At 42.0% G+C, this 15,265-nt stretch overlaps 1 protein-coding gene across 1 annotated transcript in view; it reads right to left on the bottom strand.

Moving 5' to 3' along the window:
* The window catches only part of lnx1 (ligand of numb-protein X 1), a 124,286-nt gene that overhangs the window by 36,837 nt on the left and 72,184 nt on the right, over positions 1 to 15,265 (bottom strand). Inside the window, exon 6 of the mRNA XM_080187544.1 lies at positions 10,869 to 10,997. Within this exon, the coding sequence (XP_080043670.1) occupies positions 10,869 to 10,997 (129 nt within the window). The remainder of the gene's footprint in view (positions 1 to 10,868; positions 10,998 to 15,265) is intronic.

Below are 15,265 nucleotides of genomic sequence, written 5' to 3'. Positions count from 1 at the left end.
GTCCGAAAGATGTGCCAGTTAGGTGCATTGGCCATGCTAAATTTTCCCTTAGTGTCAAACAGGTGCTGGAGTGTGGCAACTGGAGAATTTTCACAGTGACTTCATTGTAGTGTTAATGTAAGCCTACTTGTGACACTAATAAATAAACTTTAAAAGTGAAGTTGGCAAAAATAGTATAGAAAATTGGGAATAAAGTAAACTCATCCAAATGCTGACCTGAAAAATACTGTGTACTATCTAGCAATAGAAATTATACTGTAGAGAAATATGATTGGAACTGTATAATACAGAAGTATTCTCCAAGTGACAAACTGCATTAGAAGGATAAGGGGAGACCTGATAGCAGTCCACAAAATTATTTCAGGCATAGACAGGATGGATAGTTAGAGGCTTTTTCCCATGGGTAGAAGTGTCAATTACTAAGGGACACAGGTTCACGGTGAGAGGGGAAAAGTTTAAGGGAGATCTGCGTGGTCAGTTTTTCATGCAGACAGAGGTGTTTGGAATGCACTGCCAAAGGAGGTGGTGGAAGCAGGCACATTACCAACATTTGAACATGATGGGTACGTGAATAGGGACGGAATAGAGGGATGCAGACGGAGTGAGGGCAGAAGGCTTTTCTTTTAGTTTACTTAGGGCATCATGACTGGCACAGGTCGGAGAGCCGAAAGGTCTGTTCCAGTGCTGTACTTTTCTTTGCTCTTTGAAAAGGGACACTGCTAGGATAAAGCTTAAATTAAAGTTACAAAACAAGAAATATTGAAATATTTTAATGCTGTTAAGAAAGTATATCTCAATAGACAAGAGAAACCTTCACAGTGTTGTCTTTGGAATCCATGGTATAAAAGTATACCCATCATACTGAGTCCTTTCATGTGAGATTTCTATTTCTGAGATTGATTACATCCAAGATTAAGTCATACTCACAATCCTCACAAAGCAATCTATTGCACATTGCTAACAACTTTTAATTAGAGGATAGGAAGGAAGGTGGCATTGAGACCCCAATCAGATCAACCATGAGTTTATTGAATGGCACAGCAGGCTTGAGCGGTCAAATTCATATGTTTGCATGTTTTGTTCTTCATTTTTGGACACTTTAATAAAGCTAAGGATCCCATATGTTTTTTTTAAACTAACCATCTCAATTTGTCCTGTCAGCCTCAGAGATTTCAATTCTCTCTGTTCCTGCAACCCTTTAAAACTGGGTAAGTTACTTGAAATTGTCTCTCCCATAATTCTTACTAAAATATGTTACTTTACATTCTCTGCATTTGCCCATTTCACAACATGTTTATGTCCTCCTGAAGTTAGTTATCATCTTCCTCATTGTTTACTACATTCCAAAGTTTTGTGTCATTTGCAAAATTTGAACTTGTGCCCTGTGAACCTTAATCCAGTTCATTAAAATCTACCAAAAAAAAACTTTAAGTCAGAAAATCACAGTTCCCCAGCTTTCCCAACAAGAGGTTTGGAAGGGTTGGTATGTACAGGTCACAATTACAGCAGGGTTCCTGGATTTAGCCACTCAGAAATAAGTAGCAATTACAGTCATCATCATTTTGTGTTTTTTTATCACATTTTAACTGAATGTTTTCACCCCACATCCCTATGCATCCGTTTGCTGAGAATGGTTACATTTTTGTTTCTGTTTGCTGTCATGTTTAACTTCATAATTTTGATGTCGAGCACAGATATTACTGGTCAGTGTCTGACCACGCTGCATATTTCAAAAAAATGACAGTCTTTAAGGGCGGGATCACCAAACAATGTGTCATGTCACCTGGGGACATTTTACCCAGATTTGGTAAATCCCTGGGCCTGCTGTTACAGGGAGTGAGGCCCAGATTTTCACCACGTTGGAGAATCTCTACATTGTGACAAAAATTCTGGAAATGGCCAAAAGTTCAAAGTCCTGCCCCCAAACATGGCATTTCTCATCTTTGTGGAGGCAAGATTGGAATTAGGTCATAGAGTCATAGAGGTTTACAGCATGGAAACAGGTCCTTTGGCCCCTTTTTTTTTAAAACTCCTTAGCTAATCCCAATTGCCTGCATTTGGCCCACGTCCCTCCATACCCATTGTAGCCATGTAACTATTTAAATGCTTTTTAAAAGATAAAATTGTACCTGCCTCTACTACTACCTCCGGTAGCTTGTTCCTGACATTCACCACTGTCTGTGTGAAAAAATTGCCCCTCTGGACACTTTTGTATCTCTCCCCTCTCACCTTAAACCTATGCCGTCTAGTTTTAGACTCCCCTACCTTTGGGAAAACATATTGACTATCCACCTTGTCTATGCCCCTCATTATTTTATAGACCTCTATAAGGTCACCTCTCAGCCTCCTATGCTCCAGAGAAAAAAATCCTACTATCCAGCGTCTCCTTATAACTCAGTCCATCAAGTCCTGGTAGCATCCTAGTAAATCTTTTCTGCACCCTTTCTAGTTTAATAATGTCCTTTCTACAATAGAATGACCAGAATCATATATAGTATTCCAAGTATGGCCTTACCAATGTCTTGTACAACTTCAACAAGACATCCCAACTCCTGTATTTAATGTTCTGGCCGATGAAACCAAGCATGCCGAATGCCTTCTTCGCCACTCTGTCCACCTGTGATTCCACTTTCAAGGAGATATGAACATGTACCCCTAGATCTCTTTGTTCTGTAACTATCCCCAATGCCCTACCATTAACTGAGTAAGTCCTAACCTGGTTCAATCTACCAAAATGCATCACCTCGCATTTATCTAAATCAAACTCCACCTGCTATTTGTCAGCCCAACTGATCATAGAACATAGAACATTACAGCGCAGTACAGGCCCTTTGGCCCTCGATGTTGTGCCGACCAGTAGAACCAATCTAATGACCCTCTAACCTAAACTATTCCAGTGCTATCCATATGCCTATCCACTGACCATTTGAACGCCCTTAAAGTTGGCGAGTCCACAACTGCTGCAGGCAGGGCATTCCACGACCTTACTACCCTCTGAGTAAAGAACCTACCTCTGACATCCATCCTATAATTACCATCCCTTAATTTAAAGCTATGTCCCCTCCTGTTAGCCTTCACCATCCGAGGAAAAAGGCTCTCACTGTCCACCCTATCCAATCCTTTGATCATCTTGTATGCCTCAATCAGGTCACCTCGTAGCCTTCTTCTCTCCAATGAAAATAACCTCAAGTCCCTCAGCCTTTCCTCATAAGACCATCCCACCATACCAGGCAACATCCTGGTAAACCTCCTCTGCACCCTTTCCAATGCCTCCACATCTTTCTTATAATGCGGCGACCAGAACTGTACGCAATACTCCAAGTGCGGCCGCACCAGAGTTTTGTACAGTTGTAACATGACCTCACGGCTCCGAAATTCAATCCCTCTACCAGTAAAAGCTAACACACCGTACGCCTTCTTAACAACCTTATCAACCTGGGTGCCAAGATTGCGTTGTAATTGGAGATAACTTTCTTCACTGTCCACTATGCCACCAACTTGGTGTCATCTGCAAACTTACTAACCATGCCTCCTATACTCTCATCCAAATCATTAATATAAATGACAAATAATAGTGGACCCAGCACTGATCCCTGAGGCACACCACTGGTCACAGGCTTTCAATTTGAAAAACAACTCCATGCAACCATCCACTGACTTCTGTCAAGAAGCCAATTTTGTATCCATTTAGATACTGCACCCTGGATCCCGTGAGATTTAATTTTATGCAACAACCTACCATGCGGTACCTTGTCAAAGGTCAGGTATGTCCATGCATGATATGTGGAAGCAGCTGGTCATTCAAATCATCAGCTACTTTTGGAAAGCCAGGAGTATAGAATCCAGAGTATATCAATTATACCCGTTTGGATAGGTAAGGTAGTCCAATGGATAGGATCCTCGGACACCTTTGGGAGAGGTAATGCACCCTTTGGGATTATTAAAATTGAATGTAATTATGCACTTTTTATGCACAAATTCATTGGAACTGTCAAGGAACCGATAAAGAATTGTTCAGCTGCCACAGCTTTCAAACCTCTTCCAGAAGTGTCAAAGCTATCAAAGCTGTCCAGAAAATGTCAAAGCTGTCAAACTTGTCCATGATGTGTCAAAGCTATCAAACCCTGTCTAGGAAGTGTCAAAACTATCAAATCTGTCAAGGAAATGTCAAAGCTGTCCAAGAAGTGTCAAGTCTGTCAAAGACGACAAAGCTGCCAAGGAAGTATCAAAGCTGTCAGGAACTGTCCAAGGATACTAGGTGATCTGCTATAGAGGAGGTAGGGTTAAAGGATGGCAAATGGGAGAGCATGGGTTCTCATGTTTTGGCAGTAAGTTGATATAAAGTGTAGGGGAAATTTTGGGTGGCATACCTCATGAGGGCTAGGTTGAGAGAGCTTGGTCTTTTCTCCTTGGAGAGGCGAAGGATGAGGGGTGATCTGATAGAGGTGTATAAGATGTTGAGAGATGTTGATCGAGTGGATTCTCAGAGGCTTTTTCCCAGGGCTGAAATGGTTGCCACAAGAGGACACAGGTTTAGGGTGCTGGGGAGTAGGTACAGAGGAGATGTCAGGGATAAGTTTTTCACTCAGAGGGCGGTGGGTGCGTGGAATCAGCTGCCAGCAGTGGTGGTGGAGGCGGATTCGATAGGGTCTTTTAAGAGACTTTTAGATAAGTACATGGAACTTAGTAAGATAGAGGGTTATAGGTAAGCCAAGTAGGTAGGGGCATGTTTGGCACAACTTGTGGGCTGAAGGGCCTGATTGTGCTGTAGTTTTTCTATGTTTCTACAAAATGAGGGGGTATGTAGAGGGCTATTCATTGGCAGAGGATTATGGAGGCAATGGGGAATGGATGGGGGCACTGGTTAGCTCAGGGGGCATGATGGATCATGCAAGTGGGTGGGGGCATGGGTTGGCATAGATTGACATGGCTGGGCATCAGGTGTGTGTGGGGGTGGTGGTTGAGTGTTGAGGATCACGGATGCAGGCCTTACCCCACATCCTGTCCTGCACCCAGCAGCCTCTGTGGTCATTCTAAGATCACCTGTCCCAATTTCTATTTCAGCCAGCCACCCCCCCGCCACCCCACCACCTAAAAATCTGACCTATGGGTACCATTTTTAAAGGTCAAGAAGTCAGGTTCACTGAGCCGGGAAATCTCCCAGCTTAACGAGCCCAACCCTAGGATGAAAATCCAGGTCTAAGTGCTGGAGTAGGGGTTTGTCTGCAAGTACATCTTCATGTCCTCAACCTCCACCTTGGGCTCTTACATGGCTATCAGGCCTGTCGTAGGATAACCTGTAGACATCTGCAAAACTACAGCCCTCTCTGTGCAATTGAAGTTTTCATGCTATTGAATCTTTCAAAGCTTCTAGATACTTGCTAGTTTCAAATTACATATAGTTCAGCACAGATTGGATAAAGTAAAATTCTGACTAGTATGCCAAAAAAAATCAAAATTCCAACATCAGAAGGCTAACCAACACGATTATTTTTATATTTCCCAAACTGTAATCCTTTTCAGTTTTGATTGCATCCAATTTATGTTGGATTTCCATTCAGTTTTGTGCTATGAACCCAAGTTCAATCAGAAATTGGGTTAAGATTCCCTAAACACATTCATGTAATTTCCTTAGAGCCCAGAGAAATAAACATTTATCTCAGAACTGAAATGAGAATTTCTACAATAATATCCTGTTTATATCTAAATGCCTTCCCTGTTGACTTTATGCCTCTGAATTCAAAGATTTTCCAATAGTAATTAAGATTCTGGCCAGCCCAAAGAGCCTGAAGTATTGGAGGTTTGGGCCACACTTCGGCCTTCTAACCTGATGGAATAGAACTCATGAGACCTCTGCTAATTGTAAGGGCTGGCATGAAATTAGTTGAACAGTATAAGCACAGCAATTAATGGATGATTCAAACTGTCCTCAAATTTGTGTCAAGTTACATCATTACAACTTGAAATTACTCCTCAGAGGCCAGTGCCCCTTCACCAGATTTGCTTTATTTATAAACTCAATTCCATCTTGGAGTGCTTCTGATACAAAGTCAGAATCCGGAGGATCAGTGGCCCTGACACTCCTCATAGGTATAACTCCCTAACTGGGCAGGCAATCATCATCTCAATCGGGGACCTCATACTCAAAGAGGCCAACCTCATGGGCCTTGTTGAGGTCACTACTCAACTATAGAGATGACAGATGGAGGAAGTAAGAGATATTCTTTTAAAGGTAGAGTTAAAGCACACGGGGGATAGATTTTAAGATTGGGGTCTCAGTTAACATCCAACAGTGCAGCACTCCGACATTCATGCCAACCTATATTATATATTTAAGTCTACATGGTGCGACATGAACCTACACCCTTCTGATTCAGAATCAAGGTTGACTATGCTGTCTTGCTACAATGATCTGTAAATGCTCGGGCTAATATTTACCTCAAAACTGAAGGGTGGGACAACATCCCCAGTGCGGACATCCTTCAGGCTGATGGACATTTCAAAAAGTCAGTGTTTGAGAAAGCTTACCATTTCAATACAATATTACTGAGCACAAACTATTTTATCTGGAGAATCTGGCTGAATGGAAATGTGAAAAAAAATCATTTTATAAACACGCACTTGAAAGCTGAATAATCGCTGATAAAATCCAGGCCCAGAGCAGACACTGTTTATCTTGAAGTACATCTGAGTACACTCAGCGACTCTCCACTGACAGTTTTACATCACTGTCTAAGCCACACTTCCGGCAGCTCTAACCTCTGTTTGTAATTTTCTATGATAGACATCAGTGCTAACTGACCTTTTTGTTCACAATGAGCTAAATATTTGTAGAAATTTAGTCTAATAAGCACTTCATTACAGAAGACCCGCACATTGCTGTCATTTTGTTGCCCCCATGTCCTGAGTTTGTGTTTACAAAGTACGTGCTGCATTTGGTAAGGAATTAAGGCATAGCATTTATAGAATAAAACATTCCCCTTAAATAAACATTTTAAATTCAAATTAAATTTTGTAATCTTTTTCTTCCATTTTTCTTTTACAGATCCCCTTGTGCCAGGGATTATCGCTTGCATGAAGTGTAATTTTTGCAAAATCGCTAAAGGACTCAATGTCTGGATTTTTCGCTCTCACCTACTGGGTAATAGGAGTCATGGAATTTTCTGGTTCACCATGCCCACTTAAGGGCAAAGGGGGGATCTTTGTTTCAGAGGGAATGGGTACAGGTTGGGCTTGGGCCTACACCCTCCAGATGTACACTGCAAGGCTGGCTGTTTAAAAAGTCCATCTTAGTTCTCTGTGACTGCGTCCCAGTTCTTTGCTTATGTTTTAGGTCCTCTAGCCTTTACCCCTCACACGCCCACCTATTCCACATGTTCCACCCATGCAACCCCATGACCCTCATCACCATCTTTTGCCATTATACCCTCCATGATAGCTAACCCAACATAGACAAACTTTATGGCTATTTTGAGATGAATAAAAAAAACAAAATATCTACTATATCCATCACTATATATAAAAAATGGTGCTACTCATGAAAGCCCATTGAATACATAATTTAAATCCCCTCAAGTACTTAATCCTTTATCAAAAGGAACAGCTGTACTTATTATCCCACATCAAAGATAGTTATTCCTTTAATAAACTCTTTGAGCTGTGAATCAAGTTGTGAATTTACAACCCCCAACTGTGGTCGTAACAGATTGTAGAAAGCAGCCAAATATTAATAACGTTCTAATGAGAGCACTTAGTGTTGTGCTAATAAATAGCAATTGAAACTGCTGGAGTTGATTTTTTTCAACTCTCTCAGAGACACAGGTGCAGAATCTGCTGGTGGGATCTTCCAGCCCTGTTGACGGTGTATCCCTGCTGCAGATTTCCTGATGGCGTGGGATGCATTCAACTAGAAAACTAGTTGACAATAGTGGGACTAGAAGATCCCACCAACGGCCAATGGTGGGCTGCTTCAACTGCCACAAAATACTTGGCAAGTAGTACAGAAAACCTTGTCCAGGCAGACTGCTTTTTCAATTTTGAATTTGGCACACGCCCACCCCTCATATTAGAGGTGTGAGCTTGGGGGTGGGTGGGAAGGCAATGGGGTGGATACCCACCTCCCCAACGCACCAAAAACACATCAGACGGGGGCATGGAAAAGGCAGCTCTTAGCATGTACTGGGACTCGCACAAAATTCTGAGGTGGCTTGGCACAATAGACATTGAGATGCTGGCCTCTATTCTCCCACCGCGACCCACAACTTTTCTATCAGGTCGCGGTGGGAGATGTGCATCTCTGGCCTTGAACAAGAATTTGCACGTGCACCGGGAAATCATGCATATCTCCCAGAGCCAGCAAACAGCCGTCTGTCAGACTGCGCTGGAAACTAGCGGGAAGGCAGGTAAGTAATTTAAATCTCTTTTTAATATGTTTTAAATATATTTATTGGTTCATTATCGGGGCCTTTCAGGTCCCGATTGAATCTCCCACCCTGCCAGGAGTACTTCATTCTGGCAGGATTCAGACTAGCCCCCCACATTCAAGGAACTAACAGGAGACCCCGCAGGAATGAAGGGGGGCAATATGTGAGGGGGGGCTGGTGTTCCTTGTGCATGGACACCCTGGCAGTGCCAGCCTGTGCCCCCAGCACTGCCCAAGGAGCAAAATGTCCATGCCCAGGGGGCACCTTGGCACTGCCCATCGGGTATTGGGCAGTGTCAATAGGGTGGGGTGCATGGGCAATTGGTGGGGGTGGGGGCAACCCACTGCCACTGCAGACAGGATTGGTCTGGGATGGAGAGAGGGGCCAGTGATTGGGGCGGGCTCTGGGTGGGGTGCCTGCCTTTGGGGGGAGATCTGACCGGGGGTGGGGGATCTGCTAGGGTGAGCGGGTAGGAGCAATTGAGCTGGCCAGCAAATGGGGAATCTGATAGTTCGGGACCACTGTGCACGCGCAGAGTTCCAGAACAATCAGACACCAGCAAGAATAGGCCTCCCCTCAACCACCCACCCACCCCTGGGTTTTTAATGAGATTCACAACTAGGACCTCTTCAGTGTACAGAGTGCGGAGATTCAGGTGAGAAGCTGAACTGACAAAACAGTTGGGATTTAGAACAGTTTTCCCGCCAATTCAGTATTTTTGGGAGAATCACTCCGCTGTTTCCTCAGCTGAGAAATCTAGACCACAAGGGCAATATCTCAGGATAAGGGGTCAATTATTTAGGATTGAGGTCAGAATTTCCTTCACAGGTGGGGTGGTAAACCTTTCGAAAATGTTTGCCCAGCAGTTTGTGTATGATCCTTTATTATTCAGTGCTGAGATCGATAGATTTTTGATCTCTTGGGCAGTCAAGGGATATCACAGAATTATTACAGTGCAGAAGGAGGCTATGTGGCTTGTCACTTCTGCACCAGCTCTCTGAATGAACATTGTTTGATTTTCCTACTTTTCCCCAAGCAACCCCGCACACTCTTCCTTTATAGATAACTGTTAAATCATGTTTTGAATGTTCAATTGAACTTGCCTCCACTACACTCTCGGGCAGTACACGCCAGAACTTAAGCACTTGTTGCATAAGGTGTTTTTCCTCATATCACTTTCGCTGCTTTTGCCAATTACTTTAAATCTTTGCCATTTCATTTCAATCCTTTCACAAGTGGGAATCCTATCTTCTCTATCCAGACCCTGCATAATTTTGAACACCTCTGTCAAATCGCCTCTCAGCCTCCTTTTCTCCAAGGAAAACAATCTCAACTTCTCTAGTTTATCTTCATACTTGAAATTCCTCATCCCTGGAGCCACTTGTGTATCTTTTCTGCATGCTCACTAATCCCTTCATATCCTTCATACGGTGCGGCGCTCAGAATTGAACATAATACTCCAATTGAGACTGAACTAGTGTCTTATACAAATTCAACGTAACCTTCCTGCTTGTGTACACAGTATCCCTATTAAGAAAGGCTTGGATACCGTATGCTTTATTAACTGCGCTCTCAACTCATCCTGCCGCTTTCAACAATTTATACACGTTTATACCCAGGTCCCTCTGTTGCTGCAGCCCTTTTAGAGCCCTTTACCTTGCATGGTCTCTCCATGTTCTTCCTACTAAAATGTATCACTTCACACTTCTCCACATTTAATATCATCTGTTACTTAGACATCCATTCCACCAACTTGTCTATGTCCTTTTCAAGTTCTGCACTGTTAACCTCACAGTTCACAATGTTCGAAGTTTTACACGCTTTGTATCATCATATGTGATCTGAGCAGGAAAGTGGAGCTCTGGTAGACAATTAGCCTTGATGGTGGAGCAGATGCAAGGTGCCATATGGCTCACACCAGCTTCTATTTCTTTTGTTCCTACAACACATTGGCAGATGCAGTGGAGTAGAATATGAATGATACTAAATCTCCCCCAACAGCATCTGGGATAAATATTTGGCTTTACAATCTGGGTGTAATGCATCACCTAGACAGAGCAATTGAGGAGGTGGGGCTGGAGGGGTGGCTGTACAGGGAAGATTACTCATCTAGAATAGAGCCGCTCATTTTTTCTATCCACTAATTTAAATGGAAGGGCAGGGGCTTTGTTACAGGTGTGCAACCCAGCCCAATATTGCACTCTGCGACCTGCCAAATGATGCTTTATCCCCTAACAGGAAAGCAGAGATTCCTTTTTTGCCTGAAGGCTTTGGTTCAAATTTCTAAGACAACTAAAGACATTGCTAATACCTACTGCTCAATATATAATTTGTTTTATTTGGTGATAGAAGATATATTTCAATTGGAATTATACAAAACAATAACAAATCAATTTAATCCTTCCAACAGTATCAGGAAGGACTAGAGGAAATCTCTGCCCTTACCTTGTTGTGCAAGTTCCTTTCATGAGGGCTGACTGGGTTACTACTGTTCCAGGCACTCTCTTGCAAGATATCAGGGGTCTGTTCTCTGGTCTTTCTTGATACAACAAAATGTACTCGATCCTCGCTCACCTAAATGATGATATATAAATGCAGATCAAACAAAAAGGAACCTAGCAAACACATTCCACATTAGAATTTGCACTCACCAACTTCAGGTAAAGAAACAGAACACACCAAACAGCAGTGTAAAATGGGATTCCCAGTTTTTTTTTGCATGTTCGAATTAAAATACATTAGCCCGTTCACAATGTCAATAATTATTTTACTGTAATGGTATGAATTTAAAGTTGTTCTTATAATGGGTCTGTCTACTCTCTTCTCCCATCTTAAAGTCAGTTCAAGTCCTGTAATTGCTAATTGATAAAATCTGAAATGATCTAACTGCCTTGAAATGGATATGTTGATTTCAAAGCAACAATTTGAAAGTGAACACTAAAAAATAATCACTGGTGGGGACAAGACAGCTGGGACCACACAGAAAACAAAATAAAGTAATCAAAAAACAGAAGGTAGGAAAATACCTACACTTGGTAATAATAATTCAGTGGAACTATCTTTCATATCATTTTTGCAGAATTAATCTGGTAGATGAGGTATTTCTGTGATAATTCATTAAATTTGCTGTTTTACAAATATCACATATCATAAATTATGCTTTGAAAATTTCAGTTGTTAAACTTAAAAAGGAACTGGCCCACTTCTATATATCATTTACCCATTAAAACCTGATTTGTGAAGCACCTATTAATGCATTCTTACCTTTTAAATAGATCCTTATGGTTCAGATAAATGAATTACTGCTGAGTAATGTAACGAGAGTACAATAAAATTGAATTGATGGCTGGGCTTGAGAGCCATAAGGCATATATATATAATGTCAGGGCTGTGATTTCCCATGCACTCCAGTTACTTGAGTAGAGGTGGGTAAAATTTTACAGCAACTTTTACTATTTCAGCTTTGTTTTAAGAGTGCAGCTTAATTTAATTTGTTAAGTAAATAAAACTAGCAAGCAGCAAAATACATTTGAATTGCAGAGAATTAATATGGGGATTTAGAATGTACTCGTGTTACCAAATCAGTTTCAATCATTAAAATAACTCCGAGTCTCCTCTGAATCTGTTTAATATCAAAACTTTAAGAGGTTCTTTAAGGAGCTACTTTATAATCCACTGGTTAAAGCCATTGAATAAACCCTAAACTCTCTTCAAAACTGATGTACAATTTTTCCTGAATATTTACACTACAACTAACAAGCAGCTATTTCAATATTATCCATTACCTATAATGTCTACCATTCCTGCAATCTTGTATTTTTATACATGACAAGTTAACTATTTTCTGGTGTTTTGATTGTGCTAAGGACCGCTTGCAATTACTTTTAGTACCAAAGGTTTAGTTCTGATTTCAAGGTCCAAACAGGTGCTAGCTACTCCTGTTCATGTCTCTGATATTGATAACAATAAGCATCGCAACAATGTAATTTGTGGTCAAACAGCTGTAGATCCATCTGCCCTCCCCTAGGTTTCTCATTGAAATCTACGCTACCGAGTCAATGTCAAGGCTAATTGCTTAGCCTCAATAGGAAACAAAATCATGCAATATGTGCAAAATGAATGTTCAAGTGTACAAGGAGACTGATGGTCTGGAGACTGCTAAGTAGTGTTGACTGCCGATCACTCATCAGCACTAATATCAGTGTATGAATTATTAAACCTGTTTTTAACTCCAACTTTATGCTCATTGCTTGCTTTAGCCAGAACCATTTTAGGCCCTTGTTACTGCTTTTACATGTTTTCATTCATTGAATGTTCCTGCTTCTTGTTCTCACCCTCAGCTGGAGGAGTTAACTAATTTTGATTTAAATTTATGTCCCATCCTTACCCTCATATGGTCTGACACTGACTTTCCCCTTCTCCAACTTTAGATTATACCATTTACTACAAACCTCCACAGCAACACTGATAATACTTCTTCCTACTCCACTTCCTGTAAGGATTCAGTTCGTTTTTTTCCATTTTTACCATTGCATGTTTTTTGATATAACTTTTCACCCCGACTTCTAATTTTTTTTCTCAGATAAGAATTTCCCTTCAATAGGACCCTCAACTATGTTTCTTCCACCCTCCACAGTTCCACCCTCACTCCTCTCCCTATCAGAATCATGTTTAGGGACTCCCTCATAAGCCTGCAGATCACTATCCATTGTTAATCTCCAATGTGATTTCACCACCAAACACACTTGGGACACCCTGGTCCACTGCTACCTTCCCCTCACAACAGCTCATTCCCCTGGCACCTTCACATGCAAGTGCAGGGAACGCAACACCTGTACTTTCACCTCTTCAGAGGTGGGCATTGCCATTCAGAGCCCCAAACATCATTGATGAGACATCAATTTACACCTTGATCTATATTTCCTGCTCACTATCCTCTATATCAGGGAGACCAAACATAGATTAGGTGATTGCTTTGCTCTATACACCCATTCAGCCTGCAAATCAACCCTAATCTTACATCCCACCCACACTCTCAGCTCTATGTACTTGACCATCTGCACTGTTCCAATGAAAGCTTGAAGAGCAGCACCTTAAGTTTCTACGAGGTACCTCACAGCCTTGTGATCTTATTTTCATTTGAACCAATTCAGATTTTAACCACCACTCCCATTTTCTCTTGCCGCTGCAGTAGGAGGGATGCACTAGCATCTCCAGCAATGGGTGCGGCTGTGAACTAGCTGCTTAAACTGCCCTATTTGTACATGATCAGCATGAAGGATTTGTACCTTTGGTGCCATCTGCTTCTTTTCCCCAGCTGACAGAAGCCTTCCTTTTTCCAGATTTTTCAAGCTTCACTTTCCAAGATGCACTCCTGTTGACCACATTTCTCTACCTACCGATTTGCTTCACCAAACCGGTACGTCCACCTTTGATATTCTCGTTCCAATGCAACCATTACCCGATTTCACCCTGGCTGTTCCTCCTGCCACTGCCCTCTTCTCCACTCCCCTAACATGTACATGGGATTAAATGGATATGGTGGGCAACTGGTTCACTCATCCACTATCAGATCTGGCTGGACCACATAAACCACAGTCGAAGCCTGTTTGTGTTTAATGAAACTGGTCACTATCTTGGATCATCCTCTAGGATTAAAAAATAACTCTCTGGTTCTTTTCTCTACTGCAAACCATCTTCTTAATCACCCTTTCCACTTCTTCCACCTTCACCTTCAACAATACATGTGAGGAGCTTGTGCATCTTCTTGTCACTAAGATCAAGACCATCTGATTAGCTGCCTCTACTGTGTTCCTGTCTTCCACTAACCCTCCTGGCCAAACATCCTCTTTGACATCTTCTGCCCCAGTTCTGAATTTGCATCTTTCTCTAGTTTCTCTCTTATCTCTCTTCATGCCCTCTCTATGCTCATCTGGTCCATGAGAACCACATCCTACTCCCTTAATCCTATTCTCATGAAACTTCCAATTACTCAACCCTCATTCTCCCATGTTAGCTGATATTATGAATGGGTGTCTCTCATTTGAAGTGTTGTCCCTCTCTCTTTTCATCTGCCATCATCACCACTCTCCTCAAAAAAAATCCAACCCTTGAGTGCACTATCCTTGTAAATTATTATTCCATCGCCAATCTTTTATTCAAAGTCTTTGACTGTGTCATCACCCGTCAAATCCATGCCCAGTTTTCCTGAAATTCCTCGTTTCCATCGCTTCTGTAGTACTGAAAGAGCTCTTACCAAATTTACACACAACATCCTATTTGACTGGGTTACCCAATCCTCCTCAACCATCTGACTGGTCCTCAGCCTTTGCCATGGTTCATACTGACCTCCAGCAACTCCTCTCCACTATCATCCAGCTGGGTGGTACTGCTGTCACATAATTTCATGTCTAATCATAGTCAAAGAACCACTTGCAATGGCTTATCTCCCTGTTCTTGCATAGTTCCCTCTGCTATCTCCCCTAGGATCTATCCTTGGCCCCTCCTATTCTGCCTCTGGGTGACATCATCCAAAAGTACATTATTAGTTTTCACATGGCACTTGGCTCTCCCTCACCACCACCGCTCTCAATTCCTTCACTGATGCCAAATCATCAGGCTGCTTATCCAACATCTAGTACTGGATGAACAAAAATGTCCTCCAAGTAAACACTGGGAAGACCGGTGCCCCACAATGTTGTGTCCTCAGCCCCTTACTAAATTCCTTATATACCTATGACTGTGTGGCCAAATTCCTCTCCAACTCAATTTTCAAGTTGCTGCTGACACCAGCCTAGTGGGTGGGATCTCAAATTGCGATGAGACAGAGTTCAGGAATGAGA

The sequence above is a fragment of the Carcharhinus amblyrhynchos genome, chromosome 1, assembly GCF_965287045.1.
Source record: "Carcharhinus amblyrhynchos chromosome 1, sCarAmb.v2.hapA, whole genome shotgun sequence".
NCBI classification, from domain to species: Eukaryota; Metazoa; Chordata; class Chondrichthyes; order Carcharhiniformes; family Carcharhinidae; genus Carcharhinus; species Carcharhinus amblyrhynchos.
The sequence above is the reverse complement of the archived record's forward strand: the minus strand, read 5'-3'. Positions and strand labels throughout refer to the sequence as shown.